General features: G+C 37.4%; 1 protein-coding gene across 1 annotated transcript in view; it reads left to right on the forward strand.

Annotated features, from left to right (window-relative positions):
• Positions 1-24,757, forward strand: part of RALGAPA2 (Ral GTPase activating protein catalytic alpha subunit 2) — a 292,479-nt gene that overhangs the window by 23,039 nt on the left and 244,683 nt on the right. The window contains exons 2-3 of the mRNA XM_015596875.2: positions 2,649-2,759; positions 6,310-6,362. Of these exons, the coding sequence (XP_015452361.1) occupies positions 2,649-2,759; positions 6,310-6,362 (164 nt within the window). The remainder of the gene's footprint in view (positions 1-2,648; positions 2,760-6,309; positions 6,363-24,757) is intronic.

Raw genomic sequence — 24,757 nt, forward strand, 5'->3', positions numbered from 1 at the left:
GACGCTTTGTCAGTTTGTGTGATCTAAGTTCTGAAGGATGTAAAGGAATGAGCTATATGAAGATCAGGGATGGGGGCAACATACTAGAGGTGCCCAAGTGGGGAACACGTTTGGAAAGTTTGGAGAATGGAAAAAAGTCACAGTGACTAGAGTGTAGGGTGTGAAAGAGAGAGTGATATGAAATAAAATTGGCATTGAATGGAGGAAATCATGCAGGGCTTTATAGGCCATGGTAAGGAGTTTGGATTTTATTTTAAGTACTACTAGAGGCCATTGGAAGGTTTTGAGTAAAGGAATTATCTGATTTGATTTACATTATGAAATTTTCCTGTTGACTGCAGTGCGGAGACTACAGAGGTGAAGACTAGAAGTAGGGAGCCCAGGCAGTGGACATGGTTGCAGCCTGGGCAAGGATTCATGGTGATATATGCCAGGCAGGGCTGTGGAGGGCAAGAAGCGGCCCAAGGCTGGAACATATTTGCGATGAAACTGACACACAGGAGATGGGCTGTGAAAGACTAAGAAGAACCCAGGATGATGTCTAGATTATGGCTTGAGCAGCTGGGTGGGGAGATCAGCATTTGAGTGGGGAAAACAGTACTTTCCTTAGGACATGTTTAATTAGAGAAGGCTTTTAGACCTCATATGGAGAAATCCAGCTGGCAAAGGCTGGGAGAGTAGAGCTTGAGGGGTAGGGGATTGTGGTGGGTGTGTCAGGGCTACAGACAGAAATTGGGAGTCCTTAGTAGAGGAATAAAATTTCTCTCTTGATAGACTCAAGGATTTGAAGGAGGGTTAGGCTTTTTTTTTTTTTTGATTTTTATAGGCCTATGATCTAATGGTTTACAAGTTGTGGTCATTATCATTATCAAGAAAATATTGAACTAAATGCTGTGCTACATGCAGGGGGACATAGTGATGTATGAGATAGACTGGGAGTTCTATGAGGGTAGGGAGTATCTCTAAAAGAGAAGACAGATCATTCCATCAGAATTAAATCAGGAATTCCATCAGGAATTAAATAAACAATAACATGTTTTAGGATAGGGGAAGAAGAGGGCTATGGGCCACATAGTAGAGCCACTGACCTAGTCTTGGGGTGGGCTGGTATGTTTCAGCTGACCAATGAGTGGTGAGTAGGAACAGGCTACATGCATGCTTTAGCAAGAATAGTTAGTGGTAGATGAGTTAGCAACTTATATTGGAGTGAAAACAAACAAAACCTTCATTGGAACTGGCACATTCTGCGGAAGGCACTCAAGGATGCCTTGGCAAGATTTTATACTCATAAGAATGATAATATGTGGGTAAATAATACTAGTTTCATTGTTAACTGCTTCCACATAGGTTAATTTGTTAGTTACTAGGAAATTTCATTGCTCTGTACTCACTTTTCTTTTGGGGCAGGAAATAGAATATGAAATTGGAGCTCATATAACTTTAAAAACACCTTATGTGCATTATTTCAAAGAACCAGGGCAGATTTTTGCATGAAAGACTCTATATAGTCCTGAGAAAAAAACAACTCTTTAGATTCACTAGCATTAGTGTTAACTTTATAGAATTTAAACATAGTAATGGGTGTGTTCGCATATATTGACAGTTTTGGGACCCCAAAAGCAATTGATGCCACTCTGTTATAGATTAAATAACAACACTTTTTTTTTTTTTTTTTTTTTTTTTTTTAGTAATCCTTATATAATTTTGAGGAAGCTGCTTTTCATTTTCTTAAGGTTGCTATTGTATTCTTCCAAAGAGCCAACACCTTGGTCAGGACCCTGTTGTAGAGGGCACAAACAATGTTGTTTGCTAAAGGAAACATACAAAAGTATGTTGACAGTGGATAATTACTCTGACCAGAGTTGTGAGGGATGATTGAGCCCCTGTAAGAAATGGCTGTGCTGCTGGCTCGGCCCCAGGTGGAGTTGTTGCTGAGCTAATTTCCCTATATAGCTGGTGCAACAGGGAGAAACACTGCTCAAGGCAACTGTAGGAACACATGGAGGGCCTCACCATGTCCAAACAGGAATGGGACAGGTCACTAGAAGCTGGAGGGAAGGCAGTGACCACAGGTCCAGTTGGAAGTGGGTGGGTATGGTAGAGAGCACCCTGTGGTTCTCTAGAGCTGGTTTTAAGTCAGCAGGGAGCTGGGAGAGACTGGGCCATAACTCCACCAGCAGAATTGTTTTCCAGACGTACAAACCCATCCCTCTTATGGCCTATGTCGAAAGCCACCTTCTCCATTAACTTCTACTTCTGCATCCCCTAACAGGAAGTCATCTTGGCCCTCCCCAGACCCTCATGTAGTGCTGACCATCTAGCTGGTTTTATAGTGCTGTGCCCCTCTGGCTCTGATCTCCTTGATTTGATTTCAGTCTCCTTCAGGAATCTGCATGTGAGTGTGTGTGTGTGTGTGTGTGTGTGTGTGTGTGTGTGTGTGTGTGTTTGGGGGTGGTGTGCCCAAGCCCATTCAGAGTTCTCAGTGGAGAATAAATGGACGAAAATACTTTTTTGTTGTTGTTTGTTTTGTTTTGTCTTACAAGGGGGATAAAGCTAGTTTTTACTTTGTTTCATTTCTTAAAAGTTTGGTTGTGAATTCTGATAATTGTATAAGGTTATTGTCATAAATGGAAACTTTTTCTTTTCAGATAATGTGGATGCAAGTGAACTTAAGCAGTTTTTTGAGACCAACTATTCTCAGATATATTTCATCTTCTATGAAAATTTTATAGCACTGGAAAATAGTTTGAAATTAAAAGGTAAGCATTTCTACAAAAATTTTCTTTTGATATTTCTTTTAAGTTTATTTTTGTTTTGTTTTGTTTTTTAAACTGTTCAAGAGGTTTTCATGCACTTCAAACTCAAGACTGCCCAAAGCTGCACTCATCCTCTTATCTCCCAAATCTGGCCCCCGTCCAGGGTTCCCACTGCCGTAATGGCAGCTTATGAACTAGACACTAGACTCAACATCCTGGAGGCATCTTTGACTTCTCCTTCTTGTATTTCTTTTCCTCATATCCATGAAGTACCTGTGGGACACCCAGGTATAGATTCCGGCTGGGCAGTGAAAATATAGGGACTGGAACTTGGAGGAGAGAGGTGCAATCATGCTGTCGCCAAGGAAGAAAGTATATGTAGAGAAAGAGTGATAGTTATAGATTTGGGATAATTCCTTCCTTTACTGGGCAAAGAGGAAAGATAAAGGAGTAGTAGCAGAGGGGAGGGTGCCAAGAACGTGTTTTGTCACAGAAACCCAGAGAATAATTTCAAGGAATGAAAGATCAGCGATGCCTGATGATGCAAAAAAGTCAGGAGCAGCAGGACTAGGAAATGATAGTGCATTAGGAGGCTGTCACTGACGAGTGAAAGAAGAGTTCTGAGTAGTGGGATTGGAAGCCAGACAGAAATGAAGTAACTGGGTGTAAGACCATGAGGGCTACACATGAGAATACCCTTTCAAAAGTGTGATGTTGGAGACAGGATTGTATCTCAATGGGTAGCTTGGTCATGGTAAGATTTTAAAGGATGCATTTGCTTGTTTGTAGGCTGAGGAAAGGGAGATAACTCAAAGTGCAAGGTAATGGGGGAAGTGGGTTGAGACAGGGTCAAGTATAAAGAAGAAGACATGGAGAGGAATGTATAGATGCTCTGCTCTCTTCTTAAAACCTGAGGCAAATGTCAAGTATGGAGGGGAAGGAATTCGGGGTGAGGTGCTGTGGTAGTCTCTGACATAGAGCATCTGGCTCAGTCTTACAGAATGCTCCAGGCTCTATCTAGTAGGGCATCAAGTCATATAAAGACATGTGGCCAGGATGCCAACAGGTGTTTTGTTTTGTTTTTTAATGAATTGCTGGATTTTCCCCCTGTGACTTATAAGTTGATTAAAAACCTTGAACTTAATTTTTTTTTTTATCAAATTGGTAGGTATTCCAAATATGAAATGATTTGATTATTATCTTGTTTTTTAGCTTTGCTCTACTTCATTTTTTTTTCCATAGGTGTGTGGAGGAGAAAAATGTGATATTATGTGTAGCTAAAATAGCAAAGAAAAAAAAAAAACCCATATCTTTAAAAAAAAACCCCTTCAACCTAAAGACCTTGTTTTTAAAGGGTACTCCTGCCCTCCCTCTTCCCCCTTTTGCTTCCTCTGTCTTTTCTTTTAGAAAAATGTAGCTGTTTAAGACTGTATCATTTAGTTTGTGCTACATGACAAATCATCCCCAAAATGGATGCCTTAAAACAACAGGCAGTCATTTAGCTATGATTTTCCAGATCTGTTGGGCAGTTTTTCTGGTATAGGCTAGCTTATGCCTCTTCTGGCAGCTATTGGCCGATGGCCTCATTCACATGTCTTGTGGTTGGCAAGCTATTTAGCAGGGTGCCTTAGTTCTCCTCCATGTGGCCCCTCTTCTCCAGCCAGCACACTAACTTGGGCTCTTTCAGATAGTGGCCTTAGGGTTCCAAGCTTAGGAAGTGTGTTTTTAAACTTATGCTTGCCCCCAATTTGCTAATGTCACATTGGTCAGAGCAAGTCACATGGCATCTCAGATTCAAGGTCACGGAGAAGTAGACATCTCTTGATAGGAGAGAGAAAAGCTCTCTCCATTTTTACAGCCTACTGCAAAGAATCATAAAAAACTAGTACCAACGGTGAGATTTTGAAGTTTTTTGCTTTTAGTACAATCTGTGTTTTTGTTGGAGTTCAGGGAAGAAAGTGAACCAAAACAAAAGAATAAAGGAAGTGTTTACTAAGAATCATGAACTCATCTTGTGATAACTTCAGCCTTCCAGTATTCAGGCAAGATCCCGAGTTATTGGCTCTACCTTCAAAATAGATCTAGAATCGTTGGCCTCTTCTCATTGCCTGTACTAGTAATGCTGAACCTCCCATTATCCTCACCTGGATTATTGTGCTTTCCCCTCCCTCTTTAACTCCTACTAAACTCTCTTCAAAAGAGCAGCTGGAGTGGTGCTTTAAAAATGTGAGTCAAATCATGAGTCTCAGTGCTCCAAACCATCAAATGACTTCCCATTTCTGATGTCATTATAATAGCTTCAGACACTATCTACCTGCCTTCCTTTACCCCACCTGTTCTCTAACCTCACCTGCTACAACTCTCCCCTTTTGCTCCAGACATAAGGACCTTCTTGCAACTGCCTTCCTTTCTGACCATGCCAAACCTGCTCAGCCATAGGACTTTGCACTGTCCAGTTTCTCTGCCTGGAAATTATTTTCCCCAAATTGTTTCCTTACCCCCAAATTTCAGTGTGGCTTACCTCTTTTACTTCTTTGCTCAGGTGCACCTTATCAGCAAGGTGTTCCCTTGATTTCACTAGTCAAAATTGCATACCACTCTTTTTGTCATTCCCCATCTCCCTTTCCTTTTGGTTTTCTCACGTATTCATTTATTGAATGCCTCTTTTTGCCAAAATGCAAGCTTCCTTAGGACAGGGCTTGTTGCGTTTTGTTCACTGCTGTCTCCTCAGGTCCTGGAATAATCCTTGACATAGAGACATTCTTTAGTATTTGTTCAATGAATGAATGATATCTACTTCATAGACCTATAGAGATTCATTTAGATTGGGGGTCCACAACTTATAGCTTGCTGCTTGTTTTTATAAATCGAGATTCATTGCACACAGCCATACCCATTCATTTGTGTATTACCTATGGCTGCTTTTGCACTATAACCCCAGAGTTGAGTGATTGTAAGAGAAGCCCGAAAATCCTAAAATATTTACTGTCTGGCCCTTTACAGAAAAAGTTTTCTGATTCCTAAGTTAGATAATATATACCAAACAGCACAGCACTTGATATATAGACTGGACAATAAATGGTAACTGCTGTTGTAGATGTTATAGTTTTTACTATCGTTATTATCAAAAGGACAGTGTGCAATTACCTAAAGAGATGTATGACTTTTTATAGTTATTACTGCTCTATGCCTCTTCATATCACAAAGTTAGAACTCTGTGTTTAATTACTGTGCATTTTATCATAATTTGACCTTATAAGTAACTAATTGAGAAACAAATAAATTACCTGTCATGGGTTGGTAACAACTTGGAAAACATGGGAGATGTGTTTAAATAGCTAGCAGGGAGCAACTCTGCTAGATGTTCACCCAGGTGGTTTGGCTCAGTAGTCCACTTGCATTCCTAACAAGGGCTCCACACTACTTTCTGATGTTATTTGAATAAATAAATGTATGTTGAGGCTTAAATGTTAAGATATCTTTTAACATAATTTTTTTAATATCCTAAAATTTACGTATTGTCATGATAACTGATTTTTAAAATATATTGCAGGGAATAACAAGTCACAAAGGGAGGAGCTGGACTCTATCCTCTTTATTTTTGAAGTAAGTTTTTGTTAATTCATTTGGCTTTTAAGATTCTTGTTGAAAATATGGTATTGTAGATCTTTAATTTCACTTGCAAACACATAAAAATGATGGACATGTATTTCTTCCCTTCTGCTTTTACAAACAATGCTGCTATGTTCTTGTGATTTTTTTTTGCAAACACAGAATTTTTTCTGTGCGACTACCTAGATATGAAATTATTAGATAGAAATATATGCACATTTTAAATACCGATGTTGCCAAATTGCTCTTCAAAAAGATCATGTAAACTTATATGTAAGATTTATGTAAATTTCTCTAACCAACACTGGAGATGACTTGTCTTTTTCATATATGCAAACTGACATGTAAAAACTGTTTTTAACACATATTTTTGACTACTAGTGAGGTTGCCATCTTCGTGTGTGTCTGTGTGTCCATGTGTATTGATCATATATTCTCTTTAAAGGTGGAACACCGTTTGGGTGTGTTTTTTGCTCTAGTAAGCTTAAAGTCTTTCTTGTCCAGCTGTACTAGACAAGTGGCCAGATTACTGATACCTTGAGAGCTATACCAGAAACAAATTATAGGTTCTGAAAGTTAATTGTTGGTTACCTAGAAATTATTTAGGGATTGAAGAGAAGTGTGCTTAAGTTGATGTGAGATCAACTTTATGACTGTAAAGGAAGGGCCTAATGTGTATTTGTTGAAGATCTAATTGTAGTGGGAGGCCAGGAGAGGAAGGCTGTCTTGGGCTTTCTGGGTTTTTAAACCCAGAATAAAACAGATATGGAAACCTTCTCCTGCCCAGGACTTACCTCATGGCTGATGCTTAGTAACTTTCTCTCCAATGAGGGCTATACTCCTTTCCCAGAGTAACAAACATTCATTCACTGCATATTTTATGGTGGTTATTGTGTTTCCTGTAGTAACTCTCCTGTGAATGAAGTCTGTGCAGAGTTTTAAGATGCGCAAGGGAGTTTCTCTAGGATGGCAGCTGTGACTCCGTTATAAAGTGACTCCATTTATATTACTTTTTTGGTTATTTCTGCTGTCTTTCATAATGGCTTCTTTTCTTGCCTGTTTTGTGGTATGATTATGAGGTCAGATTTAATGAAATATAGGTAAACAAATTAAAATTTGTTTTAATCCTGTTTTTTTTCCTAGAGGGTTTTGTCTTTACTTTTGCCAGGAGTCTGGGAATGTTCTTTATTGGGATCACTAGGGCTTAATTTGAGTGTCCTGGTTTATTCATGGAAACTCAGGTTCAGTTTCTCAAACTAACCGTGTGGTGGGAACTGGGGTCTGTAGGGTATAGACATCTGTGGATACTACTGTGGAACTGCTGTCTGGCACCCTGCAGTTTTTCTTGAGCTTATTGCATACAGACCAGCTGCTCACTTTTCTTCCCTCTTACTTTCTCTCTTACCCTTTTTAAGTCCCCTATTAGTTTTCCTATGTCCTTCAGAGTCCAGAAATGTTTTGAGAATTATACTTGCTGTCACTGATCTCAGGTCTAGTTGTCCTGCAACAGGAAAGCCCATCAGGATCTGTCGTCCTGTACCTCCCACAGAGGAGGTTTCAATACCATATCCTCATGTCCAGAAATTCTAGACGAGAGGAGGGTGTTATTACTTATACATTACCTCTACAGAGGATTAGTTGCCTATATAATAGGACAAATATATATTACTCAAGTCTTCATAAAACTCTCACATTGCATAGTAAATATGAATGAATAATGAACTTGCATTACTTTCGTTATGACTTATATTCGCTCTCTCTGGTTTTAGAAGGTAGGTTGTAATTTGTATTATTCATATGAGAATTAAGGAACTTCATTGCTGCTTTCTACAAGTTAGTGCCATATAAAGAGATAGATAGTTTATGAGGATTTGGAGGTCAGTACTTACCAAGGTGTATATAATTGGGAAAGACTTTCTTAAGACATGTTAAATCACAAAAAGGAATCTGTATAAAGATAGTTGATAAATAAGAAATAGATTGGAAGAAAGCATAGAGATAAGAGAGTTACGAAGGCATGAAAGAAGAGTATGTAATGAGACCTGCTGTCTGCCTTTGTAAGTCAGGGGCAATCTGGAAGGAAAACTTTGAAAAAGGAAACAGTAGTTTTTAGATGTAGTAAGCTACTAGAGACGTACGGTGCTCTGATAAAGCAAGTGGTGTGCAATCAAGGCCACCGGCCCAGTCCAAGTTGCAATTTCAGGCAGCGAGAAGACTTTTCCATTGCCTTTATCTCCAGTGGGAGTACTTGTAGCCCTTGGAAGTTGACCTCCAGCCACCTTTGCTTGTGGCTTCAAATCTGTATACCACTTAGAGTTTCTATTGTTGCTGGTTCATGGAGATGTTTGTCACATTTTTTTATTGAGGTTATGACTTTAATTTTACTCTTCTTTTGAAAACATATTTCATTTGTCATTGCTATATGTTTCAGATGGGCAGGTGCGACCCCATAAAATGAATTTATATTGCATCTTGACCGGAATGTAAATGTTTTCATGTGCCATTCTGTTTAATTCTTTCCTTGTGAAGGAGATTTTGTCTTCCCAGTTTTTATCGATGGAAGAATGGAAACTTTGTCATGTTAGATGACATGTTTAAGATTGCACATCTATCAAATGATAGGTAGAGATTTAACCTCCAGGCTGACTCTAGAACCCATTTCCTTAACTCAGTGCCATACTGCCTGCTACTTATGAGTCTTGATATTCTCCTGCTTCTCAAGCTGTGTTCCACAGGCCATCTATTCCAGGATGCACCTATTCTTGTACAATTCATTCGTTTATTATACACATTTATTGGATACCTGCTATATGTCAGGCATACTAGGTGCTGGAGATATGGCAGTGGGCAAAACTGAATCTCCTGCTCTCATGGAGCATATATTAAATTTCATAGTAAACCGAAGAGGCCACTGGTAAGACTGGACTTATGTTAGACCTCCAATAATGATCTTCTGAGTCACAGAGAATTCTGAATGACCCTTTTCAGAAGTTTCACTTGGTGTTGGCCCTTGACGGGGCTACCTGCATAGGGGAAAAGGAAAATTGGTGTAGAAATATAAGGTGAATAATTCACTTGACTTTGAGAATCTTTTCGACTCCACAGTTGTGAGGTTATTTTAATGGTATCTGGAATTTGTTTTAATCAGATATGGTAAGACGTGGAGATATGAAAATAATTGGCATGAAGAAAGAAGTTTTATTTTATTCACAGTCTCTTAGAAACAGGAGGCATGATGTATCACATAGAGCTATACAGAGAAGCACCAAGGTAAAATGAGTAGGCAAAGAGAGAAAACTGATGGTAAGAGTCTTTATTGTGGTTTTTTTGGGAAGGAATGGGCAAGGCAAGGTAGTTGGGATAGTTTGAATAATTTTGGTGGCATCTAGGTTGTAGGGATGGTACCTAGTTGTCCCCTGGTGATTTGGGCAGGGGAATAGTGTCCCAGAGTGTGAGACCCCATAAAATGAGGTGTTTGGGGGGTGTGGATTTGGAATTGGTTGGGATATCAAAGGCATGGAGCAGTACTATCTTTAGGAATTAGCTAACCGTGGGAGAGGCAATCTCGTCCAGGTCAGCAAGGCCCCAGAATGTAAGAGCATCAAGAATATAGAAAATGAGAAAATACAGTTATCACAGAGATGTGTCAAGCTGCCATGTTATATGCCATCCTTCTTTAGTAGAGGAATGGAATAATTTGGAGTTCTTTATATGTGGTTAAGAAAGCGTCTAGAATATGATAGCAAGGCATTTCTTTACTCTCCCACACTCCAATTAAAATTTACTATACATTGACAGAACAAATTTAATTTCAAAACCAACATATGATCTGACCTCAGAATGCTACTCATTTATCTGTTTTTCAAATATCACAAAGTTAGAAATCACAAGTACACAGGACATTTGATTTCTAAATTAGAACCCTAATTTTAAAATTTATCCAAATTATCCCTTCAAATTAAATAAGCCCAGTTTTTTTCTGTCTTAGAAAACACGTTCTTTATAATCTGTAAAGTGTGGCCCAAGCTGGTCTAACACACAGAGTCCCCTTGGGAGTTCCAGTGTGGCTTTGTTTCACATTTCGTTGGTGTTGCTCTGTGGAAGTGCTCTGCCACACACATACCGCTTTGCTTATTGCCCCTTTACCTCTTTTTTGCTAGTTTTACTTCTGTCTCCTGGTTTATGCAATTCTTTCTTCAGGGACTGCCCTTTGCTCTCTTTCTCATCTGGCCTATTTTTTCATGCTCTATTCAGACCCACTAATTTCTTCTGGCAACTCCAGCTAGAGCTGCCCATTCTTCTCTATAAATTCATATAATATGCTCCCACTTGTTAGCATTTGATACAGCTGGATATTCTTAGTTTTCTCTTAATGTGGTTATGTCTTAGCTTCCTAATGAGACTAAAGTTCCTGAGGCCAGCAACTTGATTTATAATCTTTTGTATCTTCCAAAGTGATTTGTACCTGTTAATATTTATTGTTGGGTTAAAAAGCCTCTTAAAGTCTCAACTTATCTCTCATGTGGGTGTTTGGTATTTTTGTGTTAAAAACATTTTCTTTTCTTACCTAAAACTCTCTGAGTAAAAGAGATAGAAAAAAGGTAGCAAAAGTCTGGCTAGGTTTATTAGATCAGGCTTTGACACTAACAAGCTGTGTGGTCTTAAGGTATTTTACCTTGACTTTCATGTCTATAAAGTGAGGGAAGGGACTAGATGAGCTCTGGGGTCTCTTTCAGCTCTACCAACTTATGGTACTACATACAAATGTAGCTTTGTTTAAAGTCTTCAAAACAAGTTCGTGAGAGAAGTCATTTTTAGCATGAAATTTAGTTTTAAGTTTTATGCTTTCATTTAATTTTAAATATTAAATTGATTTAACTGTGATTAGCCTTTGCGTAGCTAAACATCTCAGTTACTTTGTTCTCTAGAGCAGCTCTGTTCAATAGGACTTTCTGTGATGATGAGAATATTATATATCTGTGCTCTTGAATTAGGTTACCACTAGCCATTTGGGCTATTTAGTGCTTGAACTGTCACTAGTGTGACTGAGTGACTTAAATTTTAAGTAGTTTAAATTTAAATTTGTGTTGCTAGTGGCTACCCATTAGACAGAGAAGCTCTGTAGTCTTTCAGCAGAGCCTTGTTATCTCATTTGAAGACTTACTCCTCTTCATTATACACTTGGTTAATCCTCAGCATGTTGCACATCTCTGTCCTCTGGGCAGGGGACTTAAAGTTGATGGTTTTAAAGAAATGGTTTCCTTGGGCTTCTCAGGCATTGTTACTAAAGTGCTCTTGGCTGAGAGGAATAAGCATTTACCTCTATAGGTGGGGGAGCATGGCTTCAAAGTGGCCTTCTGTAAACACAAAATTGAAAAGCTACACACAATTTTATTTTACGCTTTGCATGTTTAAGGCGAAAATGATATTTTAAATAATGGCCAGTCAAATTACGTAGTACTTCGTTTCCCCATCAGAACTTCTACCTCCCCTCCACCTCCCACCCCCAAGATAAAGAAAACACCTTTGGTGTTATTTCAGTACAATGCATGCTGTTTCTCCCTTACCCCTTCTTTGATGGGGGAGATTCGGGTTGGAGAAGCATGGACATATGAGGCAAACAGCAGCAAACGAGCTGCCCAGAGAGTGCAGAGGATGTGTGGGTATTTTCAAGGGCAGACAGAGGAAGGAGCATAATACTGTCATCACTAGTTTTGTTTTTCCTTTACTATTGAAGATGACAGTTGTCTGAAATTTACTGTAGGCCTCCTATATACCATCTCCTTTCCCTCCCTGCAGTGTGGAGGTAATACTGGATTAGAGGCAGGACTTGTGTGTGGAGTCTTGCTGAATATAGTTATGTCTGAGAGTCATAATTGACCTGCGGTAAATCCAGGGCTGGTGTGGAATCTCTGTTTTACTTTAAAAAAATTCAACACTGAGTCTCTTGTTCTTCATTGTTCCAAGTGAGCTTATGTATATAGTGGATTTAGCCTCTAATTCTTTTTCTCAAAATAGGGGGAAAGGGCTTTTAATAGCTTTCTTGGTAATAATAGCACAACTGGATCTAGTGCAGTGCCTGGAGTTGTGCAAAAGGTAAACTGAATGGCTGGTTTTCATTCTATACAATTGCTTTGTATATGCCATCTAGTAATTTGCATATTGATTTTATTTCCCAAACTAATGCATTTATTTATAACTTTTCGTATGTAATCGTACCATCCTACTTCAGGTATTAATAATGAAGAATTGCCTGAAGAAAAATTAGAATTATGAATATAATAGTATTAAAAACAATTCTTCAATGCTTGTTTCCGTTTCTTCCCCTACACCTCTTCCTCCCCCCGCTTCCTCCTCCTCCTTTTGGTAGAACTGTATATATCTTTTATAACTCTTTGAAAATGAAAAATTAGAATCACCTGCAGAGGTTCAGTGCAAATCATAGACTGAATCATGGATCAGTCATCTCACTCAGGGCAGGTATCCTACAGGATTAAGTCAATCCTTTTTCTTTATGCAAAGGCTAATGCCTTTTATTATGAGAAAATAATAAATAGCAAGACAGCAGATTATATTTTTACAATTAACTGGTTTCCTCAGCTCCTGCTTTCCTTTGTTTTATTTGTCATTATTTATTTTAGGCTGTTCAGTGTGCAAAAACACTTAAATGCAGCTCCCTCCTCTCCACATCCAAGTGAAAGACTTCCTTCCACAAACCTCTCATGCAGTTATTGATTTTTATTTCTTTTTCCCTTAAGGACCACTTTACTGTTATAGAGTAGAGGAGGGACGGGAACAAATAAAATGAACAAGAAAAACAGATTCTCCTTAAATCCTTGGAATTTAAGTTCTTATTGAGTGCAAATATTTGGGTACTTCAATGGATCTTTTCTTCTTTCGAAAGAATGGTTCTAGGTTTGAATGACGCTACTAAGTCACTACTATAATTCTAAATGACGCATAGCAACTGAAGAAAGGCCAGTGTCAGTTCAAATTTCCTGGAAGACATTAAAAAAAAAGAAAAAAACGAGACACCCATCTCCCCTCCCCAAACCGTCCTGAACTCCAATCAGCAGGCAAATCAATGCCACTGTTTATCATGACCAGAATATCAGGTCACCTTTATGATATTGGGGACCTATTTTAATGTTAGGCATATTCTAAATGATAATAGAGGTGTATAATTGTTCTGGTACTCTTTATCACATTGGTCATACTTGTCTTTATTAATGTTGAGCCCTTGGTTGGGAACAACCCTAGATAATGGCATTATTTCTATGGCATAGTGCTCCACAATATTCCTTGAGACCCCCCTCTGCAGGGATCACAGTAGAGGGCTGTGCCAGTTGTGTCCTTTCTTGCTGGTCTCATGTTGCCTGTAATGGTAGGTTATCTCAGGGAAGATAGAAACAAAATATAAACATTTAGTCCTTTCTGGAGAGTCTTTGAATGCATTCCGGTTAAATTTTGATTATCTTATTATAACATGTTAATAATTCAATGTTCAAGACTACTGTTTTCCTTATGCCTCAAGACTTATAGGTGATAAACTTGGGATTGCCCCAACAGGACATACTGAATTACTCAGTCCACCTTTGGGGAAGGGAAACTGGAGACAAGATGTTTGTGAAAGTCTGAAATTACATTCTAGTGATTATCTGTTGCAACCCAGGTGTCCTGAACTTCCTGGAATGCTGGCTCCTTTCATGTACTGTGCCACTCCACTGTCAGGAGCAGGTTCTCTGGAAGGCAACACTAGCAAATGCTTCCAAGAACCCTTTAAGGGCAGATGGTGGACACTGCATCAGGGCTAAATTTATGGAAAATTCACACTATAATCTGAGCATGTTGTTTGTTGTTAGAATAGCAGAAAGGTATGTAAAGGATATTTTCCTTTAAAATTGATTGGAATTAATGTGTTAACACAATTTGGATGAGTTGGTTCCTTTTTTTTTTCCTTTAAAAAAGTAAATTTAGGAGAGAGTTGTACAAATATTTGTTGTGTTGTGAATTTTAATAGCTCGTTTGGATGTGTAGCGTGGTGGCTGTTACAGAGTGACACCTGGTGTTTGATATACTTGTTGTGACACTGGACAAATTGGAAGAGAAGAGTCTGGATGGAAACCTGAAGTCCATCATCAGCTGCTCTTGCTGACCTTAGGCTTTCACTGAATAAACTTGGCAGAGTGGCCAGTCCTGAGATGATTGCAAGTCTGAGACACTTCCTAATGGTGCTTAGGCAAGCATTTAAATCCTCTGAGATTCTGGAATGGTGGGAACCATGTCCTAGCATCTCACTGAGGTTTTGTGATTTCTCCCCTCATCGCTTACCTGGAAACTCTCTGGAAGTGATTTTTTTTTTTTTTTTCATTTTGTGAAAAATGGCACAGAAGAAACAGTCAACTTGTACTAGTACCAAAATTTAAGAGATTTGAAAAATGAGTTTTTAGCCAGAAAATAGAAGCTTGCATGAAATGAAGAAGAGCATGGCAAATTGGTTGTGACTGAGATCACCCATGGAAGATCCTTGTGTGAAAAGACTCCTCTTGAATCTGTTTTCGCATTTTTTTTATTCAGGGCAAAACAATATACTGTGGGTAGAATTATATGCTATCAATTTGAGATTTCTGAAGGTCTCTGGATGTTCTCTAATTAAAGGTAAAGAGTCTAGTGCAAGTTGATTTTCTTTAAAAAGAGATTAGACCTCTGTATGATCTTGAGCAAAGTGAAAATATAACCTCTTTAAAGTACCTACGCTTCCAAATTTTTGAATATTGCATTTTTAGTACCTAGTAAAAACAATTTCCTATCTGTGTCTGTCTATTTATTTTCCTCAATTTTGATAGTATTTTTCTCCACTTCAAGGTTCTCTACATCTCATACAGGTGCTCTTGGATACCTTCTTCTACGTTCTATCCTATCAGAGCTTCAGTTTTTCCTCTACTGGAATATCCACTAACTATTCTTTTGGTCTGTGATCTTCTGCACCTTCTGTCTCCCTCACCCACTTGTAATGTTCTCTGTGTAAGGTAATTCTGATTCATGGCCTTTTGAACAGATTGAACTCCCCAGTAAGGCTTTCAGAACCCTTCCTGATTTGGCCTCTGCCTCTTCCTCCATCCCTTGTCACCTGTCTTACTTCTACCTACTCTGGCAACTTTTTGAAGGTCCTCAGACAAAGAAGCAGGGCTTTTTTCCTTTTCTTTTCTTTTTCCTTTTTCTGATGCTGCTTAGTCTGCCTAAAATGCCCTTCTCTGCTGGGCTCACTCCTGTGTACCTTTCAGGATGCAGTTCAGGGGTGGTCTCCCTTCGAAAGAATCCCTTGTCTGTACTCACCTCTTTGTGCATTTACTGACATCGCTGCTGTTCTTACCTTTTCCCCTTAGGGCTGTAGCTTTAAGAGCAGGAACAGTGTCCTATATCTTTCTATCTCTGATCCCTCACCTGGTACCTGGCACAAAAGGAGCACTCAATAAGAATATTTATTAATGAATCAGTGGATATTTGTTTTAATTATATGCGTTCAAATTCCTATCTATAGCTTAGTAATTTGGAGATGATTTGAAGATGATTTCATTGATACGAAAATGCTTTGGTTCTATTTTTATTTATTTCTTCCTTATAATCACCTTTATTAAATTTTCTAAATTTAAAATTTAGTTTTATTTATTTCATTCTAGTATTTGAGAAAATTAAAGGCTACAGATTTGCCTTTTGTTTCAGCTTTGGCCAGTTTTTGTTACACACAGAATTCACATTGTTGATAATTTTTAGTCTATAATTATGGTGGTGATGTTTTTTTTTTTTTTTTCTAACGAGTATTGCTCAGAAGAGTGTTTTAAAATCCTCCAAGTAGTTGAGAATTTTTTAGTTTAAACTCTCAGTGGTGACTTCTAGTGTGTTTAGTGTGCTTGTGACCTGTGCTATTCCTACTTTGAGAGTTTTATTTGCATGGCTTAGAACAATAACTTGTAGTAAATGTTTTATTAATGTTAGAATATGTGAAATAATATTTTCTCTCTCCACATATACCTTTTCAATCAGTCTTACTATATTTAAATCTGCTATATTGTACTGTACGGCTCCCATTATAAATATATTTTCCCTTCAGTTTTTGTATTTGTTTTATTTTCATTTATTTCATTATTTGTTTTATTTTCATGCTATGTTATTGGTTGCATAAAGGTTCATGAATATTATAGCTAAGTTGTGAATTACATTTTTAATGTATTAATGATTCCGTTTCCCCCTTAAAGCCTTTTCAACTGATATTGATATTTTGTTGTGTGTCTGTGCCCATGTGTACGTGATATGTCATTTTCTGTATTTTATTGTTAATCTTTCTGTGTTCAAAAGCCATTTCTGATTGACTTGGTCTTATACAGGAATTTATCCTATTTGTATTTATTACTCTTTGTGTGACAACTAACATTTTTGTTCTTCTACTTTTGTTCTTTGGGAGAGAGGTCACTGACTTTCACATTATGGAATATGCTTTGTGACTTAGAAGATATACTTTCTATTTTCTATCATTCTAATGATTATCTTTAACAAAATACGATTTGAACCTTTTTCTTCTACTTTTCCATGTCAAGAATAAAGCAGTTTTGATGATAGCCCCATACTTTTATTTTAACTCCATATATCTTTTGTATTTCTCGCTTCCCAGCTCTTTTAAGCATTTTATATCCAGATTGTTTTATTATAATGTTTTTTAGAACGTTACTTCTCTTATGTTATTTTGAAAATTTACTCTATTCTTATAACCATATTAATTCCAATTATATAAATATAGCTCACTGTCACAGTGTTTATATCCCTGCACCCTTGTTTTTGGATTAATCAATCTCTGTTTTTGCTGGAACATGAATCACTTAGTATGTTGAGGAAAAGAGGTATGTGGCTGATATATTTCAAACTCTAGAATATCTGTCTTTTAACTGCAAACATATATAGCTGGTTATATAATTTTCAAATCATAATTTTTTCCCTCGAAACTCTGAATTTTGTTTGCTTTTCAAATAGGCATAGTTTATTCTAGCTTTATTATATACTGGATTCTTACATAGGCACCTGATCTACTTTGGGACCTTTGTTCTCCGTATATGTCTATATTTTGGTGCCTGTTCTTCTTGGCTTGCCTACAATGAGCCATTGACCATACTGTTTTCTGGAGCTTATATTTCAGAAAGAAAGACTGAGGTCAGCCCTGATTTTTGTTCCTTTGTAGATAATTTACTTTTTCTTTTTAGATTTATGTAGGATTTTAAATTTTATATTGAATTTTGTATTGAATTTGCAACTTAAAATGTGCTAACATATAGATATTTTTCTCTGTTCAACTTGTTTAGTTCTAGGGAGGCCATGTGATGCACAGTGTCCCAGCACAGAGTTATGGTCGGGGACTTTGCAGTAGACACTCTAGATTCATGCTTTCCATGTATTTCATTTTCATGTATATTTTCTGATTTCCAAACTGTTACTTATTTGTGTATCCACTTTCTTTATTTTCCTAGATTTTAAGATAGATTCAGTGGAACATGAATCAGAAATTCTAAAAAATTACCCTATTTTTTTTAGCAAATCTATTTCCGAAGGATGAATTTCCATTTCTTCTTAGGATGATTTCTTCCTTTGCTTCTTATTCAAAGTGTGTTCTGCTTTCATGCGAGGGGGCCACTCCCACCCCATGCCTCATTGCAGTTTCATCTGTGCTTTAAGCAGTAATTCTTGTGTGTTGGTTGTAGAGGGATCCTTTACCCTTTCTAAGTTTTCATTGCTTAATAAGATTTTTTTTTGATGTTTTAATATTGGTTGATTTCTAAAATACTGGAGGGAGAAATTAATGCCCTTCCCTTTTTACTACATTCCATATTTCCTTTAGATGTCTTTGCCTTATATTTTGTCTCTCTTTTGAAATACTTTTATTCATTTTCTCGTTAGCCAAGGAAAGTATTGCCTTTTGAGTGATGATGTAGTCAAGCATTAAGATTTGCTGTAATGTTTGAAAGCACAGTTCTATTCTCATTTATCTTTATCAAGTGTCCACTCTCCAGATTCTGTGTTTCTACCATATTAGAGTATAGGTACCTTCCTTAATCTTGGGCATTTCCTTGTGTCTGCCTATACACATGAACTAAAATTAGAATTCTCTTTGTTTTCCTTTTTTTTTTTTCATTTTCACTTATTCCTCTATTTATATGTGCAGTGCTTATTAGGAAACATTACGTGCCAGGCACTATTCCTGGTGTTAGAGATACATGATGGTTAACTGAGGGTCCCTTCTCCCAAGGAATCCAGCATCTAATGGTGGAGTGGGCTCTGTGCCCATTTACCTGGAGAAGCATGCTGGCGAGGGATATGGTAAGAGGTACAGTTGAAGAGGGCCCTTCTCAAGATGTGATGTTTGAGTTTGGTCTTAAAGACTGAAAAGAATGTGACAAGATGGAACTGGGCTTTCTTTTCTCAGTAACAGCATGGCTAGTGAGTAAATAGATAGGAAGGGATTGCCTGTATAAGAAGAAAAGCATTACATTTTTTTAGATAAAAATGTAGTCTTATTTTTAAGATTATGTAGCTCCTTATTTTAGTTCTATTTCTCTTAAATTTTAAGGTTCCAAGCAGAGTTCAATGTCAGTATCCTGACCACATCAGAAAATTGAGTCATTTTTACTAAGAGATGAGTGGCCAGGCCCAGGACAGTTAAAGAATAAGTTGCCCTCTCTGTGGGTCTACCTGGAGGGGTTCATGCCACTGGGCTCCTACTTACATGAGTCCTTCTGAAACCAGACTATCTTTGTGACACAGGCATTCATAGAATATTCCCTTTAAACCCAGCTGCCCAGTTTTCATTATAAGTTTTCTAAACATTTATAACTCAAAAGGTAATTAAGACTTCTTTTAAACCAAACCTTTTATTTTCTTCCTGGTCAACATTTTCTTTACCTAGCATCCTTGCGTCATGCAGCTAGTTTCAGGGAGAGTTGCTCCCCGTGTTCTCTACCTTGGACATAGATTTAGTTTGTCATTGTTTTAGTACATTACTTTATATGAGTTAGTATGTAGTATTTTCCACATTTTTCACTGTCTTTCCTTTCTAAGTGGAATTGAAATCAAGTGTGAATTTACTGAGATATTTTACAATCATTTGGTAATAATTTGAAAAAAATGTTTCCCACAAAATTTAATTAAGATCAGCAATTATCAAGTACATTATAGCATCTTGTACAAACTCCACCTTACATTTTGCATTATTCCTAGTCATGCAGTAGGTTCTGAAGAAAAAAGAACTATGGATAATCAGTTAAAAGAATGACAGAGTCCCTGGTGTGCTGATCAGTAGTAATACCCAATTTCGATTTCGAGTGTGCTATAATGGATTACCATATAGATGCACCTGAGCACTGAGCATTAAACAGAGCCATGTGTTTTTCTGAAAAGTAATATTTATTCATACTGTGTGGCTTTCCTGAAAAAAAATTTTTTATTTTACTTCGCAGTGAAACTACAAATAGAATGTCAATAGCTTATATGGCATTCATAGTAGTATAGCTTAGAATACTGGCTGCAGTAGAAATGCCATATTGTATTTACCTCAGCAAAGGTAGGCTTCATCTGGGACTTTCTGAGAGACAGGCTCAGCATTTAGATGCAGATGGTTGTGTGGGGCTTTATTTTTATTGACCTTATAGACTTTAATGCATACAAATGACCCTTGCAATATTTGGGTACAAAAAGAAGCATCAGTGTGAGTGATTTTTCAGCCTTTGAGTTGTTGTGTAGGATTCTGTCCATATTGGAATATTCTTAGTAGTTCAGATATTGAGTACGATGTTTCATATTTGAACATTATTGAGTATTTTTTAATCTCTTTAAAGTCCATCCACTTTGTAAATTCAGAAGTGGAGATGATGATAGGCCTGACCTCAGAACAAGTTAGAGATTACTTATGTCCAACAGACAGTATCTAAGCATCTAGATACACATCGTCTTGCTGTATACTTTTTCTTGATATTAAAAAGACTTTTTTCTTTGTTGCATACTAAGGAAAGAAACCTAAATCAAGAAAACCAATAAGTATTTTAGAAAGTTGAAAAGCATGATTCAGTGCCAAATTGGTTTCATGATTAAAGTAAGGATCTGAAGAATAGTGGGCATGCCAAGCATTCATGTAGTCTAAGATAAGATCTATCCTGAATCTTTAGAGTATTTTCTCATTGTTTTCTATAAGACATTTTAAAATTAAGTGGCAAGACGAGATCAGAAGATGGTCCTGGAATGTACCTGATGTGCCAAGTCCCCTTGGAGGAGAATGCATGAGAAAGTAGGACACTGCTGTGTAGCCTCTGCTATGCCATTCACTTAGGAAGGAGGCAGAAAAAGTATGGGTAGAAATCAGTGGACCCAGATTTCCATCAATGTGAGGCAGCAGCCAGTTGATGAGAAATAATGCCAGCAGAGACCATGTTTCTGAAGTAGGGTACACTTCTCTTAGTACGTCAGCCTTTTAATATGATGAGAATATTCTAATTAATCATTTGAAGATTATTGTGGCAGACATAGAGATGTGCTGTTCATATTCTCCTTCAAGAAAGAATTTGCTGCCCATCTGCAATGAGTGGATTAGCTGGCAGCCTCGGCTGTTAATGCCTTCAGCTTTCCAGCCATGGTCACCCTTTTTTCATCGTGGTCCCCAGCCAATGAGAGTGAGGCAATAGTACAAGGGCTTCACCGTTTTCAGGCACTTGGAGCTACTTAACAGGCAATCTTTGCTCCAGAGTTCCCGCCAGGCTGGCAGACATTTGTTGGCTCTTTGTGGTGGTCTGACGCTCCCTGCCCCATTTTGCTTTCTCATTTCACTTTCACAGGTGTTACTCCCCAATAACCGTTAGCACTCCTAACTCCACCACAGCATCTTCTTTCCAGAGAACTCAGCCTGCAACAATTATTATTCATTTGCTATCAAACTTGTTGAACTAGCCTCTATAGTAAATTTTTTAGAGAACAGAGAGTTTGAGTTCAAGAATCATAAAATAGGTGCAAATGGAGGCCGTCTTTCCCTCTTTAGTCTAGAGACCTCCCAGTCTATCCTCACATTGTGCTTATTTCAGGCTCTAGAGTTGCTTGCTTGGCTTGGCAGCAACCTGACTGCTGAGACCTTTGTCCTTATTCTCATTTCCAGAGTTGTCTATTTACTTACCAACTCCTTTGCTTGGCATGTTTTCCTGTAAGCTATAAACAGTTCTCTGGGTTCTCACTCATGTCTGTGTCATCTTCTACAGCTCACAGGGATGTTCAGGTTTATATTCTGTTGCTAGGACAATGCTCGTTTGGGTTCTTTTTAAAATATTCTGTAGAGAACTGGCTTTTTGTTTTTACTTCTGATTCCTTTTAAATATAATGGAACCTAAAACATAATGTAGTTTTTACACTTAGTTTTCTTGTGTGCGTGTGTGTGTGTGTGTGTTATCCATCTAAAATTCATGTTGGTGTGTGTGTATATTGCAAGGTGAAGACCTATTTTGATTTTTTTTTTTCCTCAAAGAGCTGCTTGACTCTGCACAATTTGTAGATGGATCTATTCTGCCTAGCATTTGGTGCCTGGCTGACAAAGGTTGTGGGTTCTCCAAGCAACAGATAACATTGAGCACCTTGATTTAATGCTGAAGTTACTTTGTTATGTAGCATCAATTTTCTCACATTTGCCAGCATTTTTAACTTTTTCTAACTAGTAGTACATATAAATAATCATAAGTATTTCTAATCTTTAAAACAAGTAAACATATAAACACTTGGCACATCAAGTTTCTTCTTTGACCTGTGCACATTTTCTCTAGCTTCTGCTCTACCTTCTTCATCCTTAACCTTCTTAGGAGAACTTCAGTGCACTGTTACCTCCAGGGCTTCATCTCATCATCTAATTTTCAGCTCGCTTCCAGAGGTATCTCATATACACACATCTTCCGCTGCTCTCTGTATCCTGATACCTTCTAAATCCTTCTCCTGCACTCCATACCCTTATATTCAGTTGCCTAGAGTAACATCTCTACTCAGATAATCAATTGACACCTCAAATTCCAAGATATCTATGACCAAACTTAACATGCTTCAATTCTGGAATTCCTTCTGGATTTGATATCTTAGATAAAAGTATTGCCATCTAGTAAGCCATTGGGGAGTCATTCTGGAGTCCTCCATTTACTAAAATGACTCTACCTGCCCATCTTGACAATTTTACCTACTGAATATCACTATCATATGCTTTTCCTCTTTACCTTGCTGACCTTGGTCCAGGCCATTGCATTCTTCATTTGAAATACTACCATTGCCTCTTCATTGACATCTCTGCCTCTCAGTCATCTTAAATTCACTTCCAGCTGCAACTTGTTTAGGGACTGTGCACCACTCCATTAACCTCGACCTGACCTACCTCTCTAATCCTATCTTCTTCTCTCCTCACCCATGTACCAGCGGATTCTCTTGCTTCTGCTGTTCCTTTAAGGTATCAAGCCGCTTGGCATTCGCATATGCACTTCCATCTGTTTCTGTTCTCCGCTAGACTAATTTAATTAATCCTTAAGCCTCAGCTCAAGTGGCCTCTTTTCCAGGAAGCATTCCATGATGCCCCTACTGAGATGACATGCTTTCTCCCTCATTTCTGTAGCACCTCAGACAAACTTCTGTCAGGCTTTTTTGTCTCCTGAACATTTTCTTTACTTTCTTTTTCTCTCTTGCCCATTAATCATGAAATCTTTAGAAGTAAGAACTATTTTATTCACATTTATATTATTTTTACATTTCAAATGCCAAATTTGGTATCTAGTTATAAATATTTTTCACTAAATAGTGTTTGATGCATATGCACTTATTGTGTTTGTGTTTGAGTATATGACAGCATTATCACATATCTTTCAAAATGTTAGAATAGTAAGCTAGATAAACCTAGAATGAGGATTTTCACAGTAAAATAGTAAAGTATTATCACATAGTAAAACAAAATATAAGATACTTTTTAGAGCTATGGGCTTAAAAGATAACAGATCAACCTGTTCTAGGGGAAGTCTGCAATGCAAATGTAGGGGAGCATTTACTTTAGTGATTTCAGCATACAATCCAGCTGTGTACTACTGTTAATATATATAATCAGAAATAATCTTTGATGTTCGTATAGCATTTTTATCTGTGTAGATGTGTAGCATGAAGAATTTATAACATAATGTAACTAAATACATTTATATTATTTATGTTTATCAGATCTTGAAAAATTCTTTTAAATTATACAGCTTTTATTTTTTATTTGGGTTTTCTTCACTAAGTTCAGTGTTAAAAATGCTCATACATTTTATTGTTCCAATTTTAGTATATGTGCTGCTGAAGCAAGCATGCTCATACATTTTAATGTAACTATTGTTAAAAACAAGGTACATTTTACATTAATGTGAACATAGGACCATAGCAAAGATCAGGATTACTGGTAAAATTCACAATCTGACAAGGGCTTTCTGAATTTTTTTTTTTTTTACTGAATATTTATTGAGCATATACTGTGTCCCAGTGCAGTAGGTACTGGGGATACTTAAGGGAAAAAGATGGATGTTCTTGCTTTTATTGGGTTTATACTCTGGTGGAGGGAATGGTGCCTTGAAATAAGTGAACCAGCAAGATCCTTTCAGCTAGGGTTGAGGACTGTAAAATGATAGAACAGGTGATGCAGAAAGCATCAGAGGGATGGTAAAGGAGCCAGGCTTCTCTAGATAGAATACTCAAAAAAATCTCTGTGAGGATGTGACCTTCGTAGTGAGACCTGGATGGTTAGGCAGCACCATCTGTGTAAGGCTATGGGTGGAGAAGCATCCAGACTAAGGAAAAAGTACATGCCATTTAAAGTTATGTTTGATGGAAGTTTACCTGTTTTCCCTTTTCCCAGAAGTTCTTACACATCCCTTTATTGTGAAGTGAGAACAAATTAAGGAAATACATGTGTATTATTACTGACCCGGTTGGAAAGTTAAGACAAAACCAAACTAAACCCCAAGTTGGCTCAAATGGAGGAGATGGTTTATTAGCTGCCTGAAAATATACTTATCAGTGAATATAAATTTTTTACCTAATCTTTTAAAATCCTAGAATATTAAGCTAAATAAACCTAGAATGAGGATTTTCATAGTAAAATAGTAAAGTATTATCAATACCAAGAAATGTATTTAGTCCAGTTTTTGGATTTCTATGTTTTTAAAAAAAGGTGGTTGCAGATGAAGTAGGAGGAGTCATAATACCTGAGAATAAATTGCCAAAACTTGTTCTAGAGTGGCAAAAAAAAAAAAAAAAAAAGTCATTCCCCTAAGGTTTTTTTTTTTTTTTTTGAAAAGCTTTTTTTTGGCAATTACCAA

The sequence above is a fragment of the Pteropus alecto genome, unplaced genomic scaffold (assembly GCF_000325575.1).
Source record: "Pteropus alecto unplaced genomic scaffold, ASM32557v1 scaffold45, whole genome shotgun sequence".
In the NCBI taxonomy this organism is placed as follows: Eukaryota; Metazoa; Chordata; class Mammalia; order Chiroptera; family Pteropodidae; genus Pteropus; species Pteropus alecto.